The sequence below is a fragment of the Oryctolagus cuniculus genome, chromosome 13 (assembly GCF_964237555.1).
Source record: "Oryctolagus cuniculus chromosome 13, mOryCun1.1, whole genome shotgun sequence".
NCBI lineage: Eukaryota > Metazoa > Chordata > Mammalia > Lagomorpha > Leporidae > Oryctolagus > Oryctolagus cuniculus.
In genome coordinates this window covers 51,291,726-51,318,434 of record NC_091444.1, presented here as the reverse complement: position 1 = coordinate 51,318,434, position 26,709 = coordinate 51,291,726, and the positions used below count along the sequence as shown (strand labels likewise).

At 41.5% G+C, this 26,709-nt stretch overlaps 1 protein-coding gene across 2 annotated transcripts in view; it reads right to left on the bottom strand.

Moving 5' to 3' along the window:
- DISC1 (DISC1 scaffold protein) overlaps window positions 1-26,709 on the bottom strand; it is a 354,676-nt gene that overhangs the window by 217,475 nt on the left and 110,492 nt on the right. For both annotated transcript variants that reach the window (XM_008268257.4, XM_051821450.2), the window contains exons 8-9: window positions 25,457-25,559; window positions 1,794-1,982 (exon numbers count right to left, since the gene is read on the bottom strand). In XM_008268257.4, coding sequence (XP_008266479.1) covers window positions 1,794-1,982; window positions 25,457-25,559 — 292 coding nt within the window. The remainder of the gene's footprint in view (window positions 1-1,793; window positions 1,983-25,456; window positions 25,560-26,709) is intronic.

Sequence of the window (26,709 nt, the reverse complement as noted above, 5' to 3'; positions counted from 1 at the left end):
AAAATTTTAAAAATTAGAAATGTATAGCAAAAATTCACTTACAAGGGACAACGCTCATTCCTATATGACCTCATGAACCAGGCTGGCATGTCTTCAAGGGATATGTCATCATTCCCAGGAACCACTGTTTTTAGGCTCAAATGTAGAGTCTCTAAGTTCATATTTGGTAAAAAACAGACCTTTATCAAAAAATTGAAAAGAGAAAAGACCAGGGGCCGGCATTGTGGCCTTACAGGTAAAGCTTCCATCTGCAGTGCTGGCATCCCATATGGGCACCAATTGTGTCCCAGCTGCTCCGCTTCTGATCTAGCTCCCTGCTCATTCTCTGGGAAAAGCAAGGGAAGATGACTCAACTGCTTGGGCCCCTGACACCCACGTGGGAGACCCAGAAGGCTCCCGGTTTCAGCCTAGCTCAGACCTGGCTGTTGCAGCCACTTAGGTAGGGAACCAGCAGATGAAGATCTCACTGTGTCTCTCCCTTTCTCTCTGTAACTCTGAGTTTCAAAAAAAACAAACAAATCTTAAAAAGAAAAAAGACCAACTCTGAGTTATGGAGCCAACCTAGGAGTGTTCACTGCTAAGAAGGCACAATAACCGTGGGACTTGCTATCTTTGATTCAAGATACTTTGTGAAGCAACCTTGCTATATAATCTGGTAAGTCTTCAAAATAAAATTTATTTATTACCCAAATGACACATGTAACTACTGATTGCAAGTTTATATTTCATTATTTGGTTTTTAAACACTAATCCTCACTTATTTTAACTTGTGAAATATTTTTAAATAAGCTCTTTTAAATCTGGCTCTTAATAACTCTCTACTTCCCAATTCCTTTAATATTTCTTTTTAAATAAGCACTCCTTGTAAATATTGCTATTCACACATTTATGTTTCTTCCATTCTCCAGTAAAAACATTCAAGGAGTGACTATGATGTGCTATATATGACTGCTATCCTCCAGCAACTTCAATAGAACAGAAGGGGGAATAGAGGACACACACATACAAACACATGTGCATCATTTAATCTGCCTGTAAGGCATGTTCTTCTTCTCATTTCACTGATACACAAACAAGTTCCAGCATGTAACATTTTAAATCTGAATTTGCTCCTAATGATTTCACTGTATATATACTAGAAAATAAATTATCAAGAATTCTTTACAGTTTTTGAAGAAATACATTTTTATCTCAATTTGGAATGAATAGTCATCTTCTGAGACAATCCTATAGGCTGCACTTCTCGAGATGATTTCAGTTACCCTTAATAACTAAAACAAAGAAGAACACAAGAGTACTTCATCTGCAACACCACTCTTCCATGGGAAAGATGCTCTCAGAAAAGCATGCAAACTAACACACATGCACACACACACACATGCACACACACACAAGAGCCCTCTTCATGGTCTTTTCTCAGTTTTCTGAATCAGCCTGCATTGGTCTGCTCAAAACAGCAGACTGAGCTGAGAAACAAAAGGGAGATAATTATCAAATAAACAAAATGCTCCAGACCTGTGCCAAGAGAGAAATTGCTCTAAAAATCACAAAGACATTAGCAAATGGAGGGTAGAGGGTTAAGACAGAAAAAGAAAAGATGTCACATTTGAATACCAGAACAAAAGCTGACAAGTAATCCCATCATTTGCAAGGCTCCTGCTGAAAATGTCCCCTGGGAAAGTGATGCGTGCTCTGCAATGTCCTCGACATGACATTCACTTGGAGCACAGAGGGTCACACAACACGATCAATATCATCAATACTTCACCAGGCAACGGTTGTGCACTACTCACCATAGGCAGTTTCCAGGTGCTCTAGTTCTCTGCTCAGTCTGGTGTAATCTTCTTTAAGTTTTCTCAACTTTTGGACATTCCTGGAACTCAGCATCAACAGCTTGTTGAGGACTCCCTCCAGCACGTCTCTCTCTGTTGCTAACAATCTAATTTCCTCCATGAGGTCCTTAGCTATACAGAAGTGGTTTCCTATGGCACATTGTGGGAGAGAAGGAGGGAAGAGATGCTTTACTGCACATGCAAATATGGAAGGCTGAGCAGCAGCTGACGTCCACTCAGCACAGGTAGAGGAACTGCAGCTGGGAACTTTGTAACTTCCCTAACAGTGCTCTCTGGGAAAATGTGGAAAAATGAGCATTATCCCTTTTTGTGGGTTTTTTGGGTATGTATCTCATAAATACAACATTAGGAACACAGTAATTCTTCTCACCGTACCTGACCTTCTACTCACTCTCCCCCACTTCCTTCTCCCTCTCCTGTTTAGTCCGAGAAAGAAGAAGAAAAAGGAAGAAAGGAAGAAAGGAAGAAAGGAAGAAAGGAAGAAAGGAAGGAAGGAAGGAAGGAAGGAAGGAAGGAAGGAAGGAAGGAAGGAAGGAACTAAAAAAAAACTGTTCCTCCACAGTCTAGACAAGAGCTGTTCTATGTGATTGCTTCTTGAAGGTGATTTCACTTTTCCCCCCTTCCTGTTTTCCCTTCCTTCCTCCACCTTCTTTCCTTTTAGAAATTTAATTGTCTTTAAAGAAGGACCCAAGGATGATGCATCTTTTGCAAGCTCTTAGACATAACTATAACTTATGAGACATAACACCCTCCACTTAATACACTAAAAGGAAGTTATTCTTGAGAACAAGTTTTACCATTAAGTCTCATGATACAACTCTTTGGGGACAGAGGTCCTGCGTAGGAAGTTAGTGCATAGTGACTCTTGTTTATTTAACAAATAACACTCTCATATATGACATCAGTGATCAGCCAAGGCTGTTGACATGAGCTGCCTCAGTTGTAGAAGCCTTTTGGATCCACTAGCTCACAACAAGGCCATAAGCAAAGTAAAGTTCTCTCCTCTCTTCAGAGAAAAGTACATCCTTCTCTGGTGGCCACTTCTTTCCACTTGGGTCTCACCCACAGAGGTCCTTTATATAGGACACTTTTTTTGCCAGAGTGTCTTGGCTTTCCATGCCTGAAGTGCTTCTCCTGGGCTTCCCAGCCAGACCAGAATGCCTTAAGGGCCAATTCTGAGGTCAGAGTGCTACTTAAAGCAATTTTCATTCTATGAGTCTGCTGTGTGGACTGCTTCCCATGTTGGAGCCTTTACTCCATTTTAATTCTATTATTTCCAAACACTTAGTTCTACTTATATGATTATTTTAACACTTGATCTTATCTATATGGTCACTTTACCACTTAATCCTATCCATGTGATCTTTATAACATTTAAACTGCTATTTTTACCAGCCAACTTCAGGGACTTTGGGATCCCACGGCCCTTAGAAATAAGCCCATGGGAATGTATGTAGGACTATACTATTTCGCAGATACGAACAACATACACTTCATAATTACAACCTTAGGATCTTGGTAATTCTTCACTCTGTGCCCACTTCCCACTCTCCTTCCTGTTCCCTTTCTTACTCTCACTCTTATTCTTTACTAAGATCTATTTTCAATAAATTTTATACATATATGGTTAATTCTATGTTAAGTAAAGAGCTCAATGATTCATATGAAAGAAAAAGATATGGAAAATATTATAAAGAAAAGATAAAAATAAAAAGCTGTTCCTCAACAGTCAAGAGAAGGGCTGTTCAAAGTCATTGCTTCTCAAAGTTTCAATTTCATTTCTACATCTTGCCTTTTAGGTGCTCTATTAGTTATCACAGGTCAGGGAAAACACATAGGATTTGTCTCTTTGGAACTGGTTTATTTCAGGCCGGCGCCACGGCTCAATAGGCTAATCCTCCACCTGCGGCGCCGGCAAACCGGGTTCTAGTCCTGGTCAGGGCACCGGATTCTGTCCCAGTTGCCCCTCTTCCAGGCCAGCTCTCTGCTGTGGCCCGGGAGTGCAGTGGAGAATGGCCCAGGTGCTTGGGCCCTGCACCTGCATCAGAGACCAGGAGAAGCACCTGGCTCCTGGCTTCGAATCAGCACGGTGCACCAGCCACAGCGCACCAGCCGCAGCGGCCATTGGAGGGTGAACCAATGGTAAAGGAAGACCTTTCTTTCTGTCTCTCTCTCTCTCATTGGCCACTCTGCCTGTCCAAAAAAAAAAAAAAGTAAAGTAAAAAAGGAACTGGTTTATTTCACTAAGTATGATATTTTCCAGTTTCATCCATTTTGTGGCAAATTACTGGACTTTTTTTTTTACTGCTGTGTATTATTCCATAGTATACATATCCTATAATTTCTTTATCCAGTCTTCAGTTGAAAGGCATTTGGGTTGATTCTATGTCTTTGCAATTGTGAACTGAGCTGTGACTATCCTTTTTAAATCTGAAAAATCACTAGTCTTTTTTTTTTATCACTTTACATATTTTGTATGTTTTAGGGGTTCTATTGGCTAAATCATTTGCTGTGAAACATAATGACATAAACAATGTCCCAGTGGAACCCAGAATAGCCACAAGGTATTGCTCAAATATCTAAATGTCAAAGTGAGGCAGACAGGGACTGAGCCTTGGCATTAGACCCCTGTGTTATTCAAGTTGTTGGAAGTAGAGCAAAAAGATTACCAGTTCTGGGAAAAAATTATTATAAATTATGACTGTAACAACACCTAAATAATAGGAGGTTGGAAAAATAAAGAAGAAATTGTGTAAAGCACAGAAAAAAACATATGACTCATTGACTGTAACAAGGTTATAAGATACACGATCAATGTACAAAAATCAATTGTCTAAGTATCAACAATGAACTACTAGAAAAAATATTTTATAGCTCAAAATACTCAGGGATAAACTTGAAGAAATGCATGCAAGAGCTCTGGTGAAAACTTTTTTTAAATGGTTGAGTTCAGACATTTGTCACAGCAGGAAAGATGCCACATGGGATACACACATCCCATGTCAGAGTGCCTGAATTTGAGTCCCAGATCAACTTCTTCTTTTTTAAAGATGCATTTATTTATTTGAAAGGAAGAGTGATAAAGAGAGGGAGATCAATTTTTTTTTTTTTGACAGGCAGAGTGGACAGTGAGAGAGAGAGACAGAGAGAAAGGTCTTCCTTTGCCCACTGGTTCACCCTCCAATGGCCGCCGCGGCCGGCGCGCTGCGGCCGGCGCACCACGCTGATCCGAAGGCAGGAGCCAGGTGCTTCCTCCTGGTCTCCCATGGGGTGCAGGACCCAAGCACTTGGGCTATCCTCCACTGCACTCCCGGGCCACAGCAGAGAGCTGGCCTGGAAGAGGGGCAACCGGGACAGAATCCGGCGCCCCAACCGGGACTAGAACCCGGTGTGCTGGCACCGCTAGGCGTAGGATTAGCCTATTGAGCCGTGGCGCCGGCCGAGAGATCAATCTTCCATCTACTGGTTCACTCTCCAAATGGCTGCCTACGAATGGGGCTGAGCCAAGCCTAAGCCAGGAGCCAGGAGCCAGGAATTACTCCAGGTCTCCCATGTGGGTACAGAGTCCAAGGACTTGAGCCATCTTCTGTTGCATTCCCAGGCATATTAGCAGGGAGGTGGATCAGAAGTAGAGCAGCCAGGATTTGAACTCCTGCCCACACGGGATGCTGGTAGAGCAGGCTGTCGCTTAACCCACTGTGCCACAGCATCTGCCCCCCAGCTCTGCTTCTGATTCTGGCTTCCTGCTAATGCACACCCCAGCAAGCAATGGTGAAGGTTACTCCCATGTGGGAGACCCAGGTGAGTTCCAGGCTGCTAGTGTCAGTATGTTTGATTATGGGAAAATACAGAAAAAACAGAGGAGGATCTGCGTTCCTGGGAGACAGCTGGAGAGAAGTTTTCAGTGAAAGCCTACAAAAGAAGAGAGACTCCTTGGAACAGTAAGGATGGTACAGAGATGCAGCAGCCATGGGACACAGCAGCACAGGTGGCAATGAGGCCATCTTCCCGCAGTGAAGTGAGAGGAGTCTGCAGAAGCCCATCTTCTGCTGGTGATCTTGTCTAGGGGAGAGACTCGCTGTTCCCATTGATTTTGATTTCAGGAGGTTGAGTCGGCAGAGCCCAGGACTCCCATTTCTGTGAATGAAGGGCACACTGTTTCCCTCTCCTCACACCCAGCATCCGTCAAGGAAAGCATCATCTCAGAATAAGGTGAATGGAGCCTGTGGTGGCCCGCGTGCCTCTGGTGGATTTTGTCAGAGGGAGAAATCTGCAGTCCCCTGGGACTTTGAATTTGGATGGATGAGCTGGGGTGGGGGGGAGCAGAGCGCCCTGTTAACGGTGAATGGAGGGCACATTGCATCCCACCTATCCCCCTCACTAAGTTGCCTGGCAATCAGCCAGGGAAGTGAGTGGAGCTGGCAGAGGGCAGGGCACTCCCTTGGCACATTGCTCCCTTCCTACTAAAACGCCAGACTCAGGGATAAGGCAGTTCCCTCTCTGGATGGAGAGACTCACAGTGCAGAGAGTAGATTCCCTGCACCCTGTGACTGTGGGAATCCTGCACCCTGTGACTGTGGGAATCCTGTGACTGTTTGATAGGTCAGGAAACCGATCAGGGCATAGATGTGGCTGGGTCCTTGGCCCATTACTGAGCCTGACCCCGAAATATCAGAACTCCCTGAGTGCTGGGAATGGAATTCCCAGAGGGCTCCATGTTCACAACGTGGAGCACACAGATTCATTATGTGGTTCATGACACTGAATGAGTGGGGCTGCAGGCACAGAGACGTTCACCTTGGTACAGAGGAGGGTGGAGGCAGTGATCATATCATGCCAGCCAGAGCAGTCATTCCCTCTCTCCTGCTGACTACAGAAGAGAATTTGGGTATTACCCTGGACTTTTGCCCCACCCACAAATGCTAGCCGGAGCCCCCTAGCCCCACCCAATATACACTTCTGGATAACCCCTGAAGGTGCAGGTAACCCACTATACATTCCTAAGAGGAGATGCCACCAAGTGCTTATCCAGATACATAAAAATATGCAGAGAAATACAAGAAATGTGTACAAAGAAGACAATATAACTTCCCCAAATGCATACAATAATATTTGAATATTAGATGTGAAGATGAGGAGATTGATGAAATTCCTGAAAAGGAATCCAAAAGAATGATTATAAGATTATTCAAAAACACAAAGAAGCTAGTTACACGAGTTAAAGAAATCTGTGAATGATATGGATGAGACATTCTGCCTGGAAATAGGAATATTAAAGAAGAATCAAACAAATATCATAAATGAAGAATTCAATATGTCAAATAAAAATTAGAATAGAAAACCTGAACAACAGATTCAGGAAGGTAAAAGAAAGAAAACCCAAGCAAGAAGACAAAGCTTTTGAAATATATGTCGGACAAAAAAGAAGAATATATTGGAAAACACAAAAACAGGTTCAGGATCAACGGGATAAAGTCAAATGACAAAATCCACATGTCTTAGGCATTCCTGAAGCAATGGAAAAGAAGAATGACTTAGAAAATGTATTCAGTGTAATAATAACAGAAAATTTACCCGATTTGTACAAAGAGGTGGACATCCACATACAGGAACCCCTAAAATAGACATTAAATTAAAACTTTCAAAAATAAAACACAAGAGATTTCAAGATGACTGAATAGGGAAAAGGTGTACAGATTCTGAGGAGGGGAAGATAGCAGAAGAAAAGTTGAGGAAGTGGATTCTTAGGGGAGAGTTGGAGAGACGTTTGGAGTGAAAACTCTATAAAAAGAAGAGGAATGCTGTGGCGCAGCATGGGAAGTGTGGACGCACAGCAGTGAGTGGGGACACCACATACGAGTCTGGCAGCCAGGACGGGAGGAGACACCAGGTTCTCAGAGTGAGGTGAGGGCAGACTGGCAGCCCACACCACTGGTGATACTGCATCAGGGGGAAGTTTGCGGACCATACTGACCTTGAGTCCGGTCTGCAGTCCTAGCGGCGGGGCAGGGTACCCACCTACCCAGCTAAGGAAAAGCACATTTCTTTCTCCCCAACCCCCCAACAAGGGCAACTGGCAGCCAGCAGAGAGAAGGCACCATCCTGATACCAGTAGCAGCTGCCACAGCTTTCGCACACAAGATTTTACTGGAGGGAAAAAAGTTTGCACTTCCCAATGACTTTGAGTCTGGCTGGGAAGGTTGACAGGTGGATGGGCACTCACTTAAGATTGTGAGGTACCCCCATCCTCTCAGTCTATCGCAGTTTCTAGGGCTCAAACTGCAAGGCGGAGCAGCCGCTGGCAGCTGGCTCTGGCATTGACTCTGCTGTCTCCATGGACGAGGCAGGCTTGCCAGGCAGAGGGGATCCCCTGCATTCTGTGCCTGCAGAAATCCGGTGACTGCAGAACAAGGCGTGGAATGTAGCTGGGTCTCTGAGCAATCACCATCCCTGGCAGAAGCTCAGAGCTCCCTGACTGCCTGGGATGGGTCATTGCAGAGGGTGCTATGCTCTCACCGAGGACTACATAGATCTTTTGTGTGGCCCATGCACCAGCGTGGGTTAGGATTGTACCCACTGAGGGCTGACCCTGGGCACTGGTCACCTTGGAAGAGGAGGTGAGGTTGTGATTATGCTAACCGGTGTGATCAGACCCCCCACCACCACCACTGACAATAGAGGAGATATGGCATATCCAACTCGGGCGTCACTCTGGATTCCTGTCCCACACTTGAGCACTGACCAAAGTTCTCCGGCCTCCCCCAGTACAATCCTTTAGGTATTCATTGAAGGAGCAGACTTTCCACTAAGCTATAGAGGCATGATTCAAAGATAAAAGCCACCAGAGGAAGAAACAAATAAATATTCCCACAAATGCCTAAAAATAAATGGAAATTTAAGAAACAAGAATAAGGAAAACACATGACTCTCCCAGAGGAACACAACAACACCTCAATATTAAATGTGAAGGGGAAACAACTGATGAAATGCCTGAAAAGGAATTCAAAACAATGAGGATAGGCTTACTCAGAAGCAATGAGAAGCAAATTCATAGGTTAAAGTCATGCATACATGACATGGACGAAAAATGTTCCCATGAGGTCGAGATTTTGAAGAGAAATTAAAGTGAAATATTAGAAATGAAGAATTCAATATTTCAAATAAAAAATACAGTGGAAATCCTTAACAACAGACTTGGTGAGGTAGAAGAAACAATATTGGAGCTAGAAGACAAATATCTGGAAATATCTCAGTCAAACCAAAAGAAAAGAAAGAAATTAGAAAAATTAAAAACAATGTTTGAGATTTATAGGATACTATCAAATGACTCAACATACAAGTCTTAGGAGTTCCTGAACATGTGGAAAGAGAGAGTGGATTAGAAGGCATATTCAGTGAAGTAATAACAGAAAACGTCCATAATTTGGAGAAATAAGGGGACATTAAAGTATAGGAAGCATATAATAGATATGACCAGAAAAGATCTTCACCATGACTTATTGTAGTCAAACTTTCAACAGTAAAACATAAAGAAAATATTCTAAAATGTGCACGAGAGAAATACCAGATTACCTTCAGAGGATCTCCGGTTAGACAGCTAATTTCTCATCAGAACTCCAATATACTAGGAAAGAATGGAAAGACATAGTCCAAGCCTTAAAAGAAAAAGAAACTGTCAACCAAGAATACTTTAACCTGCAAAGCTCAAAGCTCTCATTTATAAATGAAGGTGAAATAAAGATCTTCCATAGCAAACAGAAATTGAAAGAATTTGTCACCACTCATCCACCCTTACAAAAGATGCTTAAATATGTACTACACATAGAAACACAGATAGTCATCACTATGAAAGAATGTGAAAGCAGAAAATCTCCTACTATTTATGGAAAAATAGAAAGACCATTACTTATCAATAATAACCTCGAATGTAAGTGGAATAACCTCTCCAATTAAAATATAAGATTGACTAAGATTAAAAAGCAAGACCCATCTATACTCTGCCTATAAGAAATATACACCCCCAACAAAGATATATACAGAATGAAAGTGAAAGCATGGAAAAAAGATATTCCTTACAAATTGGAATAAAAAATGAGCAGGAGTAGCTATCTTAATAACAATCAAAATAGACTTTAAGACAAAAACTGCTAAAGGAGACAGAGAAGGTCATTATGTAATGATTAAGGGATCAACTCAGCACAAAATGTAACCATAGTAAATGTATATGCACACAATGCTAGAATACTCAGTTATTTAAAACAAATAATTAATGGATCTAAAGAGAAACATATGCTCCAATACAATCATAATGGAAGCTTTCAACATTCCATTTTCATCAATGGACAGATCAACTAGGCATAAAATTAACAAAGAAACAACAGAGCTAATTTATACTACCAACCAAATGGATCTAATAGATATTTAAAGAATATTTCATCCCACAACCACAGAATTCACATTCATTGTATCAATGCATTGAACCTTCTCTAGGATAACCCATATGCTAGGCCATAAAAGAAGTCTCAACAAATAAAAAAATTTAAATCATAGTATTTTTTCTGGCCACAGTGGAATGAAGTTGGAAACTAGAAAATATACAAACACATGGAGACTGAACAAAATGCTGCAGAAAGAAAGGTAGGTCGTAGAAGAATTCCTCAGGTAAATAAAAAATTTCTTGAAACAAATGAAGGTGATAACATATCATTTCAAAACTTATAGGATATAGCCAAAGCAGTATTAAAAGGAAAGTTTATAGCCTATATCAGGCATGGAAAGTGAAGACACTGTGGCAAAAAATATCTTGCATGAAGGAACTTCTGTGAGTTTGACCCCAGTACAAAGAAGGGGCCATCAAAGAAGGATGTAATTTTCTCTGAAGGGAAGAGTGAACTTTCACTTTGCTTTTGGCCTTGACTAAATGCTGACAAAGTTTGTGGTCACAAAAGTCTTCCATAGCCTTGGAAGCTCATGGCAAGAGCATCAGGTAATCACTGACATCATAAATAAGAATTAATTGTTAAATTAACAACAGAAGTCACTATGTACTTACTCCCCATGTAGGACCTCTGTCCTTAATGAGTTGTACTATGAGAATTAACTGCAAAACTTGTTCTCAAAAAGTACTTTATACATTGTGTGTAAGGTGGGTGCAAACTGTTGAAATATTTATTTATAATAGAGTTGGTCTTCTGCATATAAAGTTAATTAAAAATGAATTTTAATCAAGAATGGGATGGGAGAAGGAGTAGGAGATGGGTTGGGAGTGGGGGTGGGAGGGTGGGTATTAGGAGAAGTACCATTAGATTCCTAAAGCTGTACCTATGAAATTTGCAATATTGAATAAAAGCTTTAAAATTTTTTTTAAAAAAAGGTAATAGCTAACTGAATCTAACCACACATCACATCATATCATCCACTCAGACCAAGAGGAGTTTATCACAGGGATGCAGCAATGGTTCAACATAAACAAATTAATAAACATGATACATCCAGTTAGCAAGTTGATGAATAAAAACCACATGGTTTTCTCAATAAATCCATAGAGAGCATTTGATAAAATACAAAATCTTTTCATGATAAAAACCTTAAACAAACTGGATACAGAAGAAACATTCCTCAATACAATCAAGGCAATATATGACAAACCCAATGCCAGCATCATATTGAATGGAAATGTTTCCACTAAGACCCAGAATCAGATAAGGATGCCCACTTTCACATAGCAATATAGTCTTAGAAGTTTTAACTCCAGTCATCACTCAAGAAAAAGAAATCGAAGTGATACAAATTGGAAAGAAGGAAGTCTAATTATCCCTGTTTGCAGATGGCATGACCCTATATGTTGGGGAATCAAAAGATTCTATTAAAAGAATGTTAGAACACATTAGGAGAATTTGGGAAATTTTCTGGTTATAAAGTCAGCACACAAAAAATCAATAGCATTTGAAAACACAAACAATGCCATGGAAAGAACTTGTAAGATCAGTACCATTCGCAATTGCTACAAAAAAATCTAAATTCCTTGAAATAAATTTAATCAAGGATGTGAAAGGTCTCTACAACAATAATTATAAAAAGTTAAGGAATAAAATATAAGAACACACAAAAATGGAAAAATCTTCTAGTTTTATGGATTGAAAAAATTAATATCATCAAAGTGTCCATACTACCCAAGTAATTCACAGATTTGATGGGATCCCAATTAAAATACCAAGAATATTTTTCTCAGAGCTAGACAAAAAGATGCTAAAATGCCAATGGCAACACAAGGGACTCTGAATAGCTAAAGCAATCATAAACAACAAAATTGAGCCGGCGCCGTGGCTCAATAGGCTAATCCTCCACCTTGCGGCGCCGGCAAACCGGGTTCTAGTCCCGGTTGGGGCGCCGGATTCTGTCCCGGTTGCCCCTCTTCCAGGCCAGCTCTCTGCTATGGCCAGGGAGTGCAGTGGAGGATGGCCCAGGTGCTTGGGCCCTGCACCCCATGGGAGACCAGGAAAAAGCACCTGGCTCCTGGCTCCTGCCAGGATCAGCGCGGTGCGCCGGCTGCAGCGGCGGCCATTGGAGGGTGAACCAGCGGCAAAGGAAGACCTTTCTCTCTCTGACTCTCTCTCTCACTGTCCACTCTGCCTGTCAAAAAAAAAAAAAAAAAAAAAAAAAAAAAAAAAAAAATAAACAACAAAATTGGAGGAATCACATTACTGGATTTCAAGATATACTACAGGGCAATTATAATCCAAGCATCATGGTTCTGGCATAAAAACAGACATGTAGTTAAATGGAACAGAATAGAAATCCCAGAAATTAATCTACACATCCACAACAAACTTATCTTTGACAAAGGAGCTAACATCTCTCCCTGGAGAAAGGCTGGTTTCTTCAACAAATGGTTTAGGGAAAATTGGATCTCCTTGTGCATATGAAACAAAACACCTACCTTAAATATTATAGCAAAATTAACTCACATGGAACAAGGATCTAAATCTATGATGTTATACCATCAAATTATTAGAGAAAAACATTGGGAAAACTATGCAAGACATTGGCATAGGCAAAGACTTCTTGGGTAAGATGCCAGAAGCACAGGCAATCAAAGCAAAAATAGACAAATGGGATTACATCAAGCTAAGAAGCTTCTGCATAGCAAAGGAAACACTCGACATAGTTAAGCAACAACTGATAAAATGGGAGAAAATATTTACAAACTATGCATATGATAAAGGATTAATATCCAGTATATATAAAAACTGAAGAAACTCAACAACAACTGAAAAAATCTATTTAAGAAATGGACAAAACAATCCTATATAACTATGATCCTCATACTTTTTACTTTTTTAATGATAATTTATAGTAAATTAAGCCTATGATTATAGAGTGGATCGAAGTTATATCTTTGAAAAAATTAAAGCAAAAAAGAAAGGAAGAAAGATGGGGTATTGATGGAGGGAGAAGGGAGGGAAGGGAAGTGTGGTCTTCTTCTTAGAACTCTTTTTGAAATACTTGAAATATTTTCTCTTTATATTAATAATTTTTAAAAGAAATGGATAAAGAACATGAACCGGTACTTTTCAATGGATGAAATACAAATTTCGAATAGACATATGAGAAAATGCTCAGGATCACTAGCCAACATGGATATGCACATAAAACCACAATGAGGTTTTACCTCACCCCAGTTAGAATGGCTATCATCCAAAAATTGAAAAATATTATATGATGTGGAGAAAAGGTACCCTAATACACGGAAAGTAGGAATGGTACAACCATTATGGAACACAGTATGGATATTCCTCAGAAATCTGAAGACAGATCTACCATATGACCCAATCATTCCATTTCTGGGAATTTACCAAAAGGAAATGAAATTAGCATATGACAGAGTTATTTGTATCCCCATGCTTATCACAGATCAAGTTACAATGGCTAAGACATGGAATCAACCCAGATGTCTATCAACTGATTACTGGATATAGAAAATGTGATAAACAATGAAATACTACTCAGCCATAAAAAAAATGAAATTATGTCTTTTGCAACAAAATAGATGCAACTGGAGACCATCATGCTTAGTGAAATAATCCAGTCCCAAAAAGACAAATACCATGTTTCAGACATATGGTAGTCAACATAGAATAAAAAAAATGTATAAAAATGAAACTGGCATCTTACAATTTCATGATTGCATTCAGCCCTTGTCTATAGTCCCATGGAATAGTGGTTTTTCTATTTTTTACTTGTTGAACATTATGTTTAGGGGAGCATTAATCCTGTGATTATAAAGTAAATTGAAATTATGCTATTACAAAACTTAAGATGAAAAAAAGAAATTAATGAAGGAGGAGGGAGGGAGTGACAAAGAAGGAGGGGAGAAGAAAGTATGGCTATCTTCTTAAAATTTTATTTACTGGGGGCCAGTGCTGTGGCATAGTACACTAAGCTTCCGCCTGTGGTGCCAGCATCCCATATGAGCACAGGTTCCTATCCCGGTTGTTCCTCTTCTGATCCATCTCTCTGTTTATAGCCTGGGAAAGCAGCAGAAGATGGCCCAAGTGCTTGGGCCCCTGCGCCCTGCACGTGGGAGATCCGGAAGAAGCTCCTAGATCCTAGATGTGGATTGGCCCAGCTTTGGTTGTTGCAGTTATTTGAGGAGTGAACCAGCAGATGGAAGAACCTCTCTATCTGTCTCTCCCCCTCTCTGTCCATAACTCTACCTCTCAAATAAATAAATAAATAAAATCTTTAAAGAGATAAAATTGTATCTATTAAACACATGAACTATCTTGTCTTTATATTAATAATTTTAAAAATATAAAAGTGATATGTGACTCTTTAAAAGCCAAAATACACCTAAAAGATATATTTGAATGCAAATGCAATAAAAATTTTAAGTTACAGAAAGCATTGTATCACTTAGTTGATAACAATGTTTCTTTCTTTGCAGCATATAAGATTTTGATGTCTTTAATTGTCACTGAAATACATATTGTTATCTCTACAGCTGAGCAAACAGAAATCTAGATGATCAAATATATCACTGAAGGTCATACAGCAATAAACCACAGGGCAAGTTTCCAATTCAAACACAACTTTGAATTCTCTCCTCTTCAATACTAAGCAATGCTGCATACTTCTTTCTTATTACTTTTAGGTTGATTTCAAACTGATATAAATGCTGAAAATATTACAAAATATTTTCCCACTTTAAAGGCATTGCAGACACCCTGAACATACTCTGTCACTGAAATCAATGACTGAGAAACTCCTTTAGAGACTCTGATTGCCAATAACTCCGTGCAACATGGCAAAATGAAAAGTGAGTAAGGCACTACCTCTGCTCTCCAGGATGTCACCATAAAATAAAAGGGATAGTATGTCTTGCAAACGATAGATAGATACACCGTAGGAGAGCTTAGAGAAGAATAGGCATTATTCCCGAGGGGAGACTGAAGCAGGTTTCATTAGGAAACGGTTTAAGGTTTTGAAAGGAAGAAATAGGAACCCTAGTTACGTAGCAAAGGTGGCAGCAGGCAGGTGACCTAGGTGAAGCCTAGACTGACAAAGGAGTTAGATGCAAAGCTAGTTAGAAAAAAACAAAGTGCCAGGGATGCCACAGATTGCACTTCCACGATTTCTGACTTTTAAACAGTTTAAATGCAATGAAAGCCTCTCTTAGATGAGTGACTCTATCCTGAGCAGTGACCAAGTCATAGCATCTGGGTAGAGCCCTCTCTGACATACCACAAAGAACCACAAGAGACCTCAAGTTCTCAGGGATATTGAGGGAGGACTAATCCCAGAGTGTGACTTCTTTGGGATGGGGTGGCCACAGAGACATCCTAGTGTCTTCAGTGTTCCTTCTCGGGTTGTATGTAGGGAGTCCAATTTTTTGCTGGGTCACATCTTCATGTGCAGAGTTAACAAAAAGAATGGTAGGCGCCAACTGTGACCCAAAAACACACCAGACAGAACATGCCACAGTGTGTTGTTTCCTCCTCTTAACACTTCAGAGCAAAACAAATTAAAATAGACAACATATATAGAGGAGGGCCAGTACTGAAGGTTCTCAGGAAACACATGTGATCTCCCATAATCTAGGGCATTTAATAAGACATGGGAGAGATAATGAATTAAAACTTGGCCCCTCACTTAATCCTAAGGCATAGGGCTTAGGAAAATGTATAGTGATAGAAATTGAGTATTTTATTTATGATGAGTGCAAATTCCCAAAGAGACAGTTAATATCAAGACCCAAACCATGATAAAATGCTACACATTATAATCAAGCCTATGAGGCAAACCTTGCTTAAGGAAGCTTTGCTGAAATTGTGTGAGAGTTTGATGACAAATATCCAGAGCAGCCAATTTTGACCTCTAAAGGAAGTCCCATCAATGACCTATGACCTGAATCTCCAACATTTAACTGCCCCTGCTGAAGGCCACAGAGGATGAGTGTGGAGATGCATATGCCACCTGACCACCAAGTGTACCAGTGCACTCTTCTGCAACGGAATGGAATTTGAGTATTTTCACAAGTTTTTAGAAAGCATTTGTCAAAATAATTTATTTATTCTGCAAATGATACAACTAATCACCATTAGGTATATGCCAACACCAAAGCTTATTTTACCCATTCTGTTCTAACTTTACTTTCCTCAACATCTCCCAATTCAGATATGAGCATCCACCTCCTGTACTTCACAGTACCTGGAGTCATTCTATCAGCTCTCCCTTCACCTGAAGTCATTATTGGAGATTCCAAATGGATAGATCTCAGTGTTCTCATTAAATGGCTTGTTTAATCTTCCCAACAATCCAGGAAGGGAGTCTAACAGGAATTGCTCTGGATTTCCAGCTAATAAAACCCAGGCCTGGAGAACGGTCTTTCTAAGGTCACAGGTTTTTAGAGTTCCAAGAGCCTATGAGAGGCTGTTGCACTTGAACTTGGTTCTTCTGATCTCATGTCAATAATGACTTAGTCAAAAGACAGGCAAAAATCACCTGAAAGTGAGGGAATACATGAGGAGCACGAGTGCTGGGCTCTTTGATGAACTCTGTGCTCCAGGGCTTGCTGTGTTTTTAAGCAAGGGGGACACCCAACTCACATGGCACCTGCCTGGACCCATAAACATTTAATTTGTTATGATTCCCCTAAAATGATCCACTGTTACCTGCTCACATTTGAACTAAGCATCTTTACTGGGAAAAAAAGGAATAGAACCAGTACTGAAAAATAATCAAACTCTGATGATATTAAATGCCATACATTTTATCCTACATGACATCAGATCTTCTGAGGAATTGCAAACTCAAACCCACAGGTGGTCTTCATCTGTTTTCTGCTGCTATCACAGAAGACCACAAACAAAGTAATTTACAAACAGTAGAAACCTACTTGGCTCACAGTTCTGGAGGATGAGAAATCCTAGGATGTGGTGCTAGCTTCTGGGGAGGGCCTTTGTGCTGCATGGTAACATGGCAGAAGGGCAAGTGAGCACTCATGAACTGGGAAGGAAAGCAAGGCACTCCTCCTTTTAGCAGGAGCCCATTCCCACTGAGACTCACCCACTCGTGCAGTAGCACCCTCAGTGCATTCATGATCACCTTGGAAAGGCCCCACCTCATATTACTGTTACACTGGGGATTAGTTCCCAACGCATGAACCTTAACAGAAAAGGAGAGATCTTCCCCTTTGATGAGATTTCCCTCGGTGAGGTCAAGTTTAGCTGCTATGAGATTGGGCTTGCTGAACAAAGTGGGCACCTAAGGCAGCAAGCAAGCACCGGCCAACTTCTCCCCACCGCCACCTCCCCGTGGAAACTGCTTCAACTAGAATTTGCCATATTCTGTCAGTTTTGTTGATTTCTTCCAATCACCATGAATTCCTGAGATAGCCAAAAGTATTTCCTGTGAGCAGAGCCCTATGGACTATTTGCAAGTCAAACACTGAAGATGGCCTCAAATATTTCACAGAAGGGGGAACATAATGCTGAACACATGATTTTACACAAAATGTAAATTGCTGGGGCCACATTTATGGCACCGTGTGTTCAGCTGCTGGTTAAGACACCTGCATTCCAGGACCAGCGCTGTGGTATAGTAGGCTAAGCCTCCACACGTGGCACCAGAATCCCCTAAGGGTGCCAGTTCATGTCCCAGCTGCTCCTCTTCCAATCCAGCATCACTGCTGATGGCCTGAGAAGGCAGTGGAAGATGGGCCAAGTACTTGGGCCCCTGCTTCCACGTGGGAGATCTGGAAAAAGTCCTGGCTTCGGATTGGGTCAGCTCCAGCCATCGCTGCCATTTGGGGAGTGAGCTAGTGGATGAAACCCCTTTCTCTCTGTCTCCCCCTCTGTCTATAGCTCTACCTCTCAAATAAATAAATAAAATCTTTAAAAAAAAGACACCTGCATGCCTTATGAGTCTTGGTTGTTCTATTCCCAATCCAGCTCCCTGCTAATGTGCTTGAAAAGGCAGTAGAAGATGGCCTAGATATGTGGGTCCCTGACATCAAACTAGGAAGCCTGGGTGAAGTTCCTGGCTCCTTGCTTGGACTAGATCAGCCCTGGCTGTTGTAGCCACTTGGAGAGTGAACTTGTGGATAGAGATATCTCTCTCTCTCTCTCCCTCTCTCCTAGAGCAGGGGCCTGTGTGTCTGTCCCTCTCTCTGTGACTTTGCCTTTCAAATAAAAAAACTTTAAAAAAATGTAAATTTCTCCTATCAGCTTGACAAAAGGTGCTATTTGGTGAGACTAAATATAGAATTGGACAACAACCAGACCACATAAAAAATAAAATTCTGACACACAACCTGCAGCCACTTTCCCAGAACGACTCTTCTATCTACAAAATGTGTCTAGGAAGCCGGCTATTAAGCACTAACCCTCTACGACAACCAATGTGATATATCTAAGAATGATTAATAACTGACAGCCTCCCTAAGTTTTGTCCTCTCTTCCAACTTAAGACCAGTTGGCAGAAATCAAATATGCTCCCCTAACCAGTCACACAGGATGCTGGCTTCTAGCCGGCCGTCTCCTGCTTCTCCCGGCGACAGCCTCCTTTCAGGGCGTATACATGAAGTCTTCCCCCTTTTTCCCCCACTAGGAAGCTCCTCCCTGCTCCGCCTGCCTTTGAGCCTCTGCCAAAACAGAAGTGATGGTGGCTGACTGGCCTGCTGCAGCAAACTCTGAATAAACAGACTTTATTTTCTCTCATTGGGTGAGTCTTTGTTTATTTTCATTCTGGGTAACATCATCTTGGAAAATGCTTTACTGGGTCTACTATTTTCCTGAGCCATCTGTTTAAATCATGAACTCATGAACATTTTTAGAGAGAGGAAAAACAGTGAAGACAGTAAAGAAAAGAAGTATTTTGGCTGATGTTCCCAGCTCCTGCCTCTGCCCTGGATTCCATTCTTCTGTAAAATGTTGAGGGCTCTCTCTTGAACCATGGCCTTCCCTTCTGTTGCCTTCCTGTAGCTGCAGACAGAGCAGCACCCAGAGGTGCTCAAGCCCCCAGGCTGCCCTCTTATAGACACAGCTTCTGCTGTTCCGAGTCAGCAAGGGGAGCCCTTGGGAGGCAGCTCCTGGGCCTCTGTGACCTGACCTGTTCTTTCCAGTGACATGCACTCTTCAGAACCCACATAAGAAACTTTAAACTATTTAATAATCTTATTGATATATAATAAAAGGTGAGTTGGATATAAGACATTTTATTTTAGAGTGTATCATTAAAGATTATATAGTAAAGTTAATTTTAAATATAATTAAAATACCATTAATAATCTATATGTGGAATTCTTACTTTTCTTTGACAATTATTAGTCTATTTTACTTATTTTAATTATGTAAGAAAAGGATCTTTTCTCAAAAATGTAAAATGAGTTTTATATTTTTACACTTTTAATTGAGTGCCACATATTAGTTTGGGAGAAGATAAAATTTAAATAAGTCCTTTAAATTTTGAAAAAAAAATGAATTACTAGATATGTGGCATTTATCCATTTTGTGTTTATCCAGAAAATCAAGTGTATTTCCAGAATGTTGCTTTTCCCCTAAATCATAAGTGCAAAGAGATTATAGCCTACCATTTAAATACATTTGTCTACAACAAGAGCATTTTGGGTTCGCTTTTTAATCTTTCTAAAGGACATGCAAAATTGGATAAAACCATCTTTTAACAAGCGGCTTTTGGGACACCACAGATATTCTGATAGGCTCTATAAAACAAATGATTGCTTGGACTGTTTGTTCCTAGGAAAGAGAAAACAAGAGGGCATCGAGAAGAAAAATACAACACACACTGAGAGGAGATCCAAAGGTGTCCAGTCTAATAACCAAGCAGAAATCTCTGCCAGACATGGGACAATCCCTTCACCACGCTCCCTCATCAGCCAAGGGGGCCCAGTCATTGGATTGCCAAATGAGCACTGTAAAATCTAAGGTCCAAGGACCACCTAGTGTCATGAGAATGAGCAAAGGTTGCTTTCTAGATGGCACAAGAACACCACACCCAACTGCTCAAGCCAATGGCTAGAAATCAGAACTTACTGACATCCCACTCACTTAGCCCGGGATCCCTGCTTTCCTGATGTTTCCCATAAGTGAATCAGTCATTTGCCTTTGAACTTAAAGTGACTCATATCCCACCTACATATTGCCAGTTGTCTGCCTCCACCACCTCCCCTCAACCCCTGGTTCTTCACTCCTGCCTCCCAAGATCTCCAGGGAAATAGGACTGCTCTCCTGACTCTTGGCACCCCACTTCTCAGAATCTGTAAGCAAAAACCTTTGAGCTTCTTTCTTATGGTGACGCTGCATTGAATTTTCATCTTCCACTGGAAGAACCAGGGCCTGCCCTAGGCTTGATTTTCCTCAAGAGAAAACAAGGTCAGGGTCTCAGCATCAAAGAGAAGGTCGGACAGGCATAAACTGGACACAGGCTGTCCCAGAGTCACAACGGTGTCGCCAACAGAAGAAAAGTTTCTGATGTGCGGAACCGCTGGTCATGGGTCAAGTGATGAAGCCTTGGGTGATCTGCCAGGGAAAACAGTATGCTGTGAACCAGCACACTATCAACACCAACACCCAGCTCCCCTCCACGTCCAATTAGGGCAGGCTGCCAGCCGCTCTGGTACTGCAACACTCATTTAGCTAGGGTTCTTAAAGCAGACAGCCAGGTGAATTAAACAAGGAAGTCTCCGCTCAAGGACACTTCTGTGGCAAAGATAAGGGGGCAGTAAGACCAAAGAGCTGCTGCAAGATGTGCCCCGAGTCCAGGGCCATCATCAAGGCTGCAGGAGGAGACTTCTCATCTGTGGTGGGCATTGGGGTTGGCACACCATACAGGCGTGGAAAGGCGTAAGTCAAGAGTCCATCTGCATGCCACCCTCACGCCCAGCAAGATGACTAGAAATGAATCGAGTAACCCAGCAACCCAGCTCTCTTCTGGCTGGTACAGTGGATCTGACCCTCATGGAACATTAAAGAGAGCAAGATTTTTTAAGATTCTGGTAGTCACATCATGCCCAAAGGTTCCAAATGAAGGGATTTGGTACTGTAGCTGGATATCAATATTTTTAAATTTCCCTAGTTGAGGCTGGCGCCGCAGCTCAATAGGCTAATCCTCCGCCTGTGGCGCTGGCACCCTAGGTTCTAGTCCCGGTTGGGGCACCGGATTCTGTCCCGGTTGCCCTCTTCCAGGCCAGCTCTCTGCTGTGGCCTGAGAGGGCAATGGAGGATGGCCCAAGTGCTTGGGCCCTGCACCTGCATGGGAGACCAGGAGGAAGCACCTGGCTCCTGGCTTCGGATGGGTGCAGCGCGCCAGCCGTAGTGGCCATTTGGGGGGTGAACCAACAGAAGGAAGACCTTTCTCTCTGTCTCTCTCTCTCTCATTGTCCACTCTGCCTGTCAAAAAAAAAAAATCTAAAAAAAAAATTTCCCTAGATGATTTTAATACACAGAGAAAAAAAAAAAAAACACCATGAGGTTGGAGGCTACATGAGTTCAGAAATAAAAGTATAGAGAATGACTCCAGGGCTACAGATTTATAGTCTTTCTGTGAGGGTTGGAAAGAAAACAGAAATATGAAGATGGACAAGACTCACTCTACCACTGTAAGGGAATTCCAGCAAGCTTACTCTGAAGCATAGGGCTGCCTCTGGCGTCTGAATCAGGGAGGGTACCTGGGCTCTATTAACAGTTTCTGCACAACTTTTATAGACTATTTAAATCTGACCTTTATTTTCTGCCAAAATAGCAGGGTTGTGTTTGTTTAGCTAAAGATCTTCACATCTAGTCAATTTTCAAAGGTCACTAAGAGGTCCGCCAACATACAGTGAGGCTGCCGTCTGGTCAGCTGTTGCAGATGGTGTCCGGCATCCAGAAGTTTACGTGTCACTGAATGCCACTCTTAAGTGTGCGCCATCTTGAATGCAGCCCCGCTGAGCTATGTGACCTCTCCTGGCCAAGCTCTGCTGTAGGCAAAATAAATGACTGGTGATTATCTGAAGTCACCAAGCCTTGAACTTGTGTATAATGCAGCAATATATAATGTTGTCTGGATGTGGCGTGTTGTTGGAACAAAACCCTAAAATCAGAGGCATTGGCTTTGTGACCACAGAGTAGGCAGAAGCCTAACAGGCATTTGCGAAGGCTGGTGAAATTAATAGGAACACTTGGATTTGGATTGACCTCCTGGATTAGGCCCTACAGCCTAAACCAAATGGAGATACTCATGCTAAAGTTCTACTCCACCAAACCAAAGCTGTATATAAAAAACTATATGTGGCATTCTGAAAAATGTGGGGGGGGGGGGTAGGGAGAGAAAGTCAAAGCCCCAGATTAGCCATCATTAGGTAGCATGATGAGGCCACTTTAACCTTTACAAGAAAAGTAACTTGAAACAACCAATCCATTGTTTGTTATGTTTCATTTTCCTCCATCCTATTCTATTTATAAAACCAATTTCTTCTACTCAATTCATCAGAACGTTCATTTCATTTTATGGAACAAGGTATTGCCTGATTCTAGAATCACAAATGAAAGCCAATTAAGATTGTAAAGCTATTTTTTCTGTAATTTTCTCTTTTGATAAGGCTACAAGAAAAGCAAGAACACTATTATAAAATGGTTATTGAAAGCTGGAGGAAAGCGGATCCTTTCAATGACAAAATGGCACTCAGGTATCAACTGAGGGGAATATAAAAGAGTTGCTTATAAATTGAATCCCAGACTCAAAGAGATTTGCAGGCAGAATATAGAAGTCCCCACTGGCTTCTTGTCACTGTCCATGATAAAATGTAAGAGAAGTAGATGAACTAAAGAATAAACTTCTAAATTTAAAGGAGCTAGGATCTGCGAGGCTTGGAAAAACAACAACAATTTCTTTATTTCAGTTTCTCCAGATACCAAATCATTCCCAAATTAAGAAAGAGCCTTGGCCGGCGCCGCGGCTCACTAGGCTAATCCTCCACCTGCGGTGCCAGCACTCCGGGTTCTAGTCCCGGTTGGGGCGCCGGTTCTGTCCCAGTCACTCCTCTTCTGGTCCAGCTCTCTGCTGTGGCCTAGGAGGACAGTGGAGGATGGCCCAAGTGCTTGGGTCCTGCACCCGCATGGGAGACCAGGAAGAAGAACCTGGTTCCTGGCTTCCGGCTTAGGATCAGCGCAGAGCACCAGCCATAGTGGCCATTTGTGGGGTGAACCAATGGAAGGAAGACTTTCCTCTGTCTCTCTCTCTCACTGTCTAACTCTGCCTGTCAAAAAAAAAAAAAAAAAAAAAAAAGAGCCTCAGGCCATGGATCAAATTTAGGATCTGTCTATGTATCCAGGACAATGAATCATAAAGCTTTCAAAGGGCTCACAAATGTCAAGGACATCCCTTTGGGTGCTTTCTATTTAATAGGACTTCTAAGGATCTCAAGGGCACTGTCCCTCAGCATTCTCATGGCAGGGTCACAATAGGGAAATCTTCTCTTAGAGAAGTTTGCTATTGTGGCTTTTGTCTAATGGAGTGAGAGTCTGCTACTAAGAAGGTCCTGAAATATGAGAAAACAGCAACATCACTCCAGGCAGAAGCTGCAAAAGAATGATAACCACACTGCAGCCAGTATAGCTCACAGGGACAGTCCACTGAGACCACCGTTCACCGAAGAACATAAAGCGTAGTCAGGAAACACGGAGGTCAAGAGGTTACAATGAACTCAGGTCATCCTTCATCCAATTAGGGTTCAATTTTCTTTGCCAATCAAAAGGCTAAAAGAGAAAACCCAGGCTCATTTGCAATGTATGTTCCATCTTAAGAATTTTCCCTGGGATTCTAAAAAGAGAGTATTTATACTGGAACAAGGAACAGCTCTGCCGCCTGAATTATGTATCTCCTCCCTTGGGCTTAATAGATGCTCATCCACCTGTATTCCTGGGAAAGATATATTGATAGAGAAAGGCAAAAACTCTAACTCAGAAGCAAAATTGTGTTCAATCTTCTTTTTTTTCCCTCTTAGCAAATGGGGTCATAATTCCAAGTAAATGGCATGTGAAGCTGTTAAAAGCCAAGCCTCACATTCACATTGCGATGTTCTATTGGTTGTAAATAACATGCATGACTGCGCGAGGGACCAAATTGCTCATTAGCAGCCAACATTAGTTGTTTAATGATCTGAGGAGGAGATGCTGCCAATTATTGTATTCCTTCTTAAAATACCATTTAAAACCCATACATGTAATTATTATACCTTTTGTAAAATTTTTATGATTCCTCAGAAGTTGACATGCTGTGGGTTCATTCATCCTGTAAAACTCAGAGAACTTTTAAGGCCATATTGCTACATTATTGGATTAAAAACCCATAGATCTCATACACTGGGAGGTGTAGACTCTAGTCCCTTATCTGCCAGTTCTCAACCAACTGAGTGAACTTAGCCAAAAAAACACATCACATTGCCTCAATCTCTCCACTTGTTCATGGAGATCATAGTTTCTCTCCCTCTACCCAATAAAGCTACTATGAATGTCAAATAAAATAAGAAATACAGAGAAATGTTTGGAATCACTTTTTAAATGACAGGGTAAGATACTACTTCCAGGGACTTTGGCTTTCAAACTATTAATGAATGGAAAAAAATAATCCTTTAATAACAACCAGAATAAGGAAGAACAATGATCTCCCAGGAAATCTCCAAGCTCTACCACTAGAATTTTAAAATGAAAACATCAACTTGTCTCATGCTCCCATTCATTCTTCACCCTAAAAGCAAGGGTTTGATCATGTAAAATAATTCTCATAGAACATCTATAGACACACACTCTACATAACATCTGCTAGAATCATACAGCACATGCACTACAAAGTCTTGTAACTCTTAAAGAAACAGAAACCAGAAGTCCACAAGATGTCCTATTTTGTGCACATGTGTATTCTTATGCATTTTACCCAATCCTTTATGAAGAAATCATACTCCCCATCTATTTCTTGAGTTTTAGTAAAACTTCTCACAACTTTCAGATGTCCAAGTGTGATATAAGTAAGGGTGCAATAACACAATGCAGTGGTTCTCACTATTTTGGTTCATAGGCCTCACTGTCTCCTCTACTTCCAGTTACCTGACACAGCAAGCATCTTCGCTTCAAGCAGTGCTGGGAGTTGGGTTTCAATATCGTTCACTTTCCTCCTCAGAGTGCCGCAGAGTTTCTCACTCATACACACCTACAGGGGGAGAAAGAGTCACCGTCACCCTCTGCTCAGCTACGTGCAGAAGGTCACACACCTCCAGGTCAGAGATTTTTAGGTGTCTAAATAACTAACAGGGTGATATGGAGTAACTGGGGGAGAGCTTTTAACAAGGAAGCAATAAAAAAAGAAGGATGAGAGCCGAGATGGAGGAAGGAAGGCCAGGGCAGGGGAAAGGGAAGGAAGGAGGAAGGAAGACAAGAGGGAGCGAAGGCAGGCACTGGCATATGCTAAGCCTAGTTCTTCTTCCCTTTTACCGCACCTGAACATAAAACTGACAGAGGCTAACACAACAGAGAGAAATCACCAACTGAAATGACTTCCTAATTCTATCTCCTCCCTCTGGGGGCCTTTGCTCTCTACTCACGTCTGATACACTCTTGCCCTACATGGTTTAGTTCACTCACATTTTCAGGCTCTCTGTGCAAACTTTTGGAGGGAAAGGCCCTGCTGATCACCTGTTCCAAAGAGCAACCTCCCCTGGCCCTACTTGTCTAACCCCCCTGCCTTGGTGGCATTTCCTCATAGCACACTCTCCTGCTGACACACGATTTGTTATTATTTCTTTGTTTTTACACTGTCTATCTTTGCTGGAACACAAGCTCTGTGAGAACAGGGACTTTGTTCTATGCTTGCATGTAACAGGCAGTAAATAAAGAAATGGCCACAGAGATCAAGGTCAGAGTGGTAGGTAAATTTAATTACTAACAGACGTCGTTTGGGGAACTTGGAAGGCAGATACTTGCTGGGAAGTCACATTTGGAAACAGGCAAATAACTGAGTGAGGTTCATGGGTTGCATCATTTATTTTCCCATGGGACTCCAAGCACTTGTTATGCTTTTATTTTATTCTTGAAGAGTAGTACAAATCATAAATTCCAAATTCTTTTTCCCAAATACCATTAGGTTATCTTTCATTTTGTTTTAGGCTAAACTCTCACATTTTTCTTTTGTTTATACTTAGAACCTCATATCTACCTGTTACCACACTCAGATTAATGAAAAGCATAAAAATCTTCCTCTTGACAAGAACACACAGCACAGATTGAATAATAATGAAAATATCTGGGGAGGTAGCTTGGGGCGTCCACAAAGGATGTTGCCTAAAGCTTCACTCTTTTCTTGT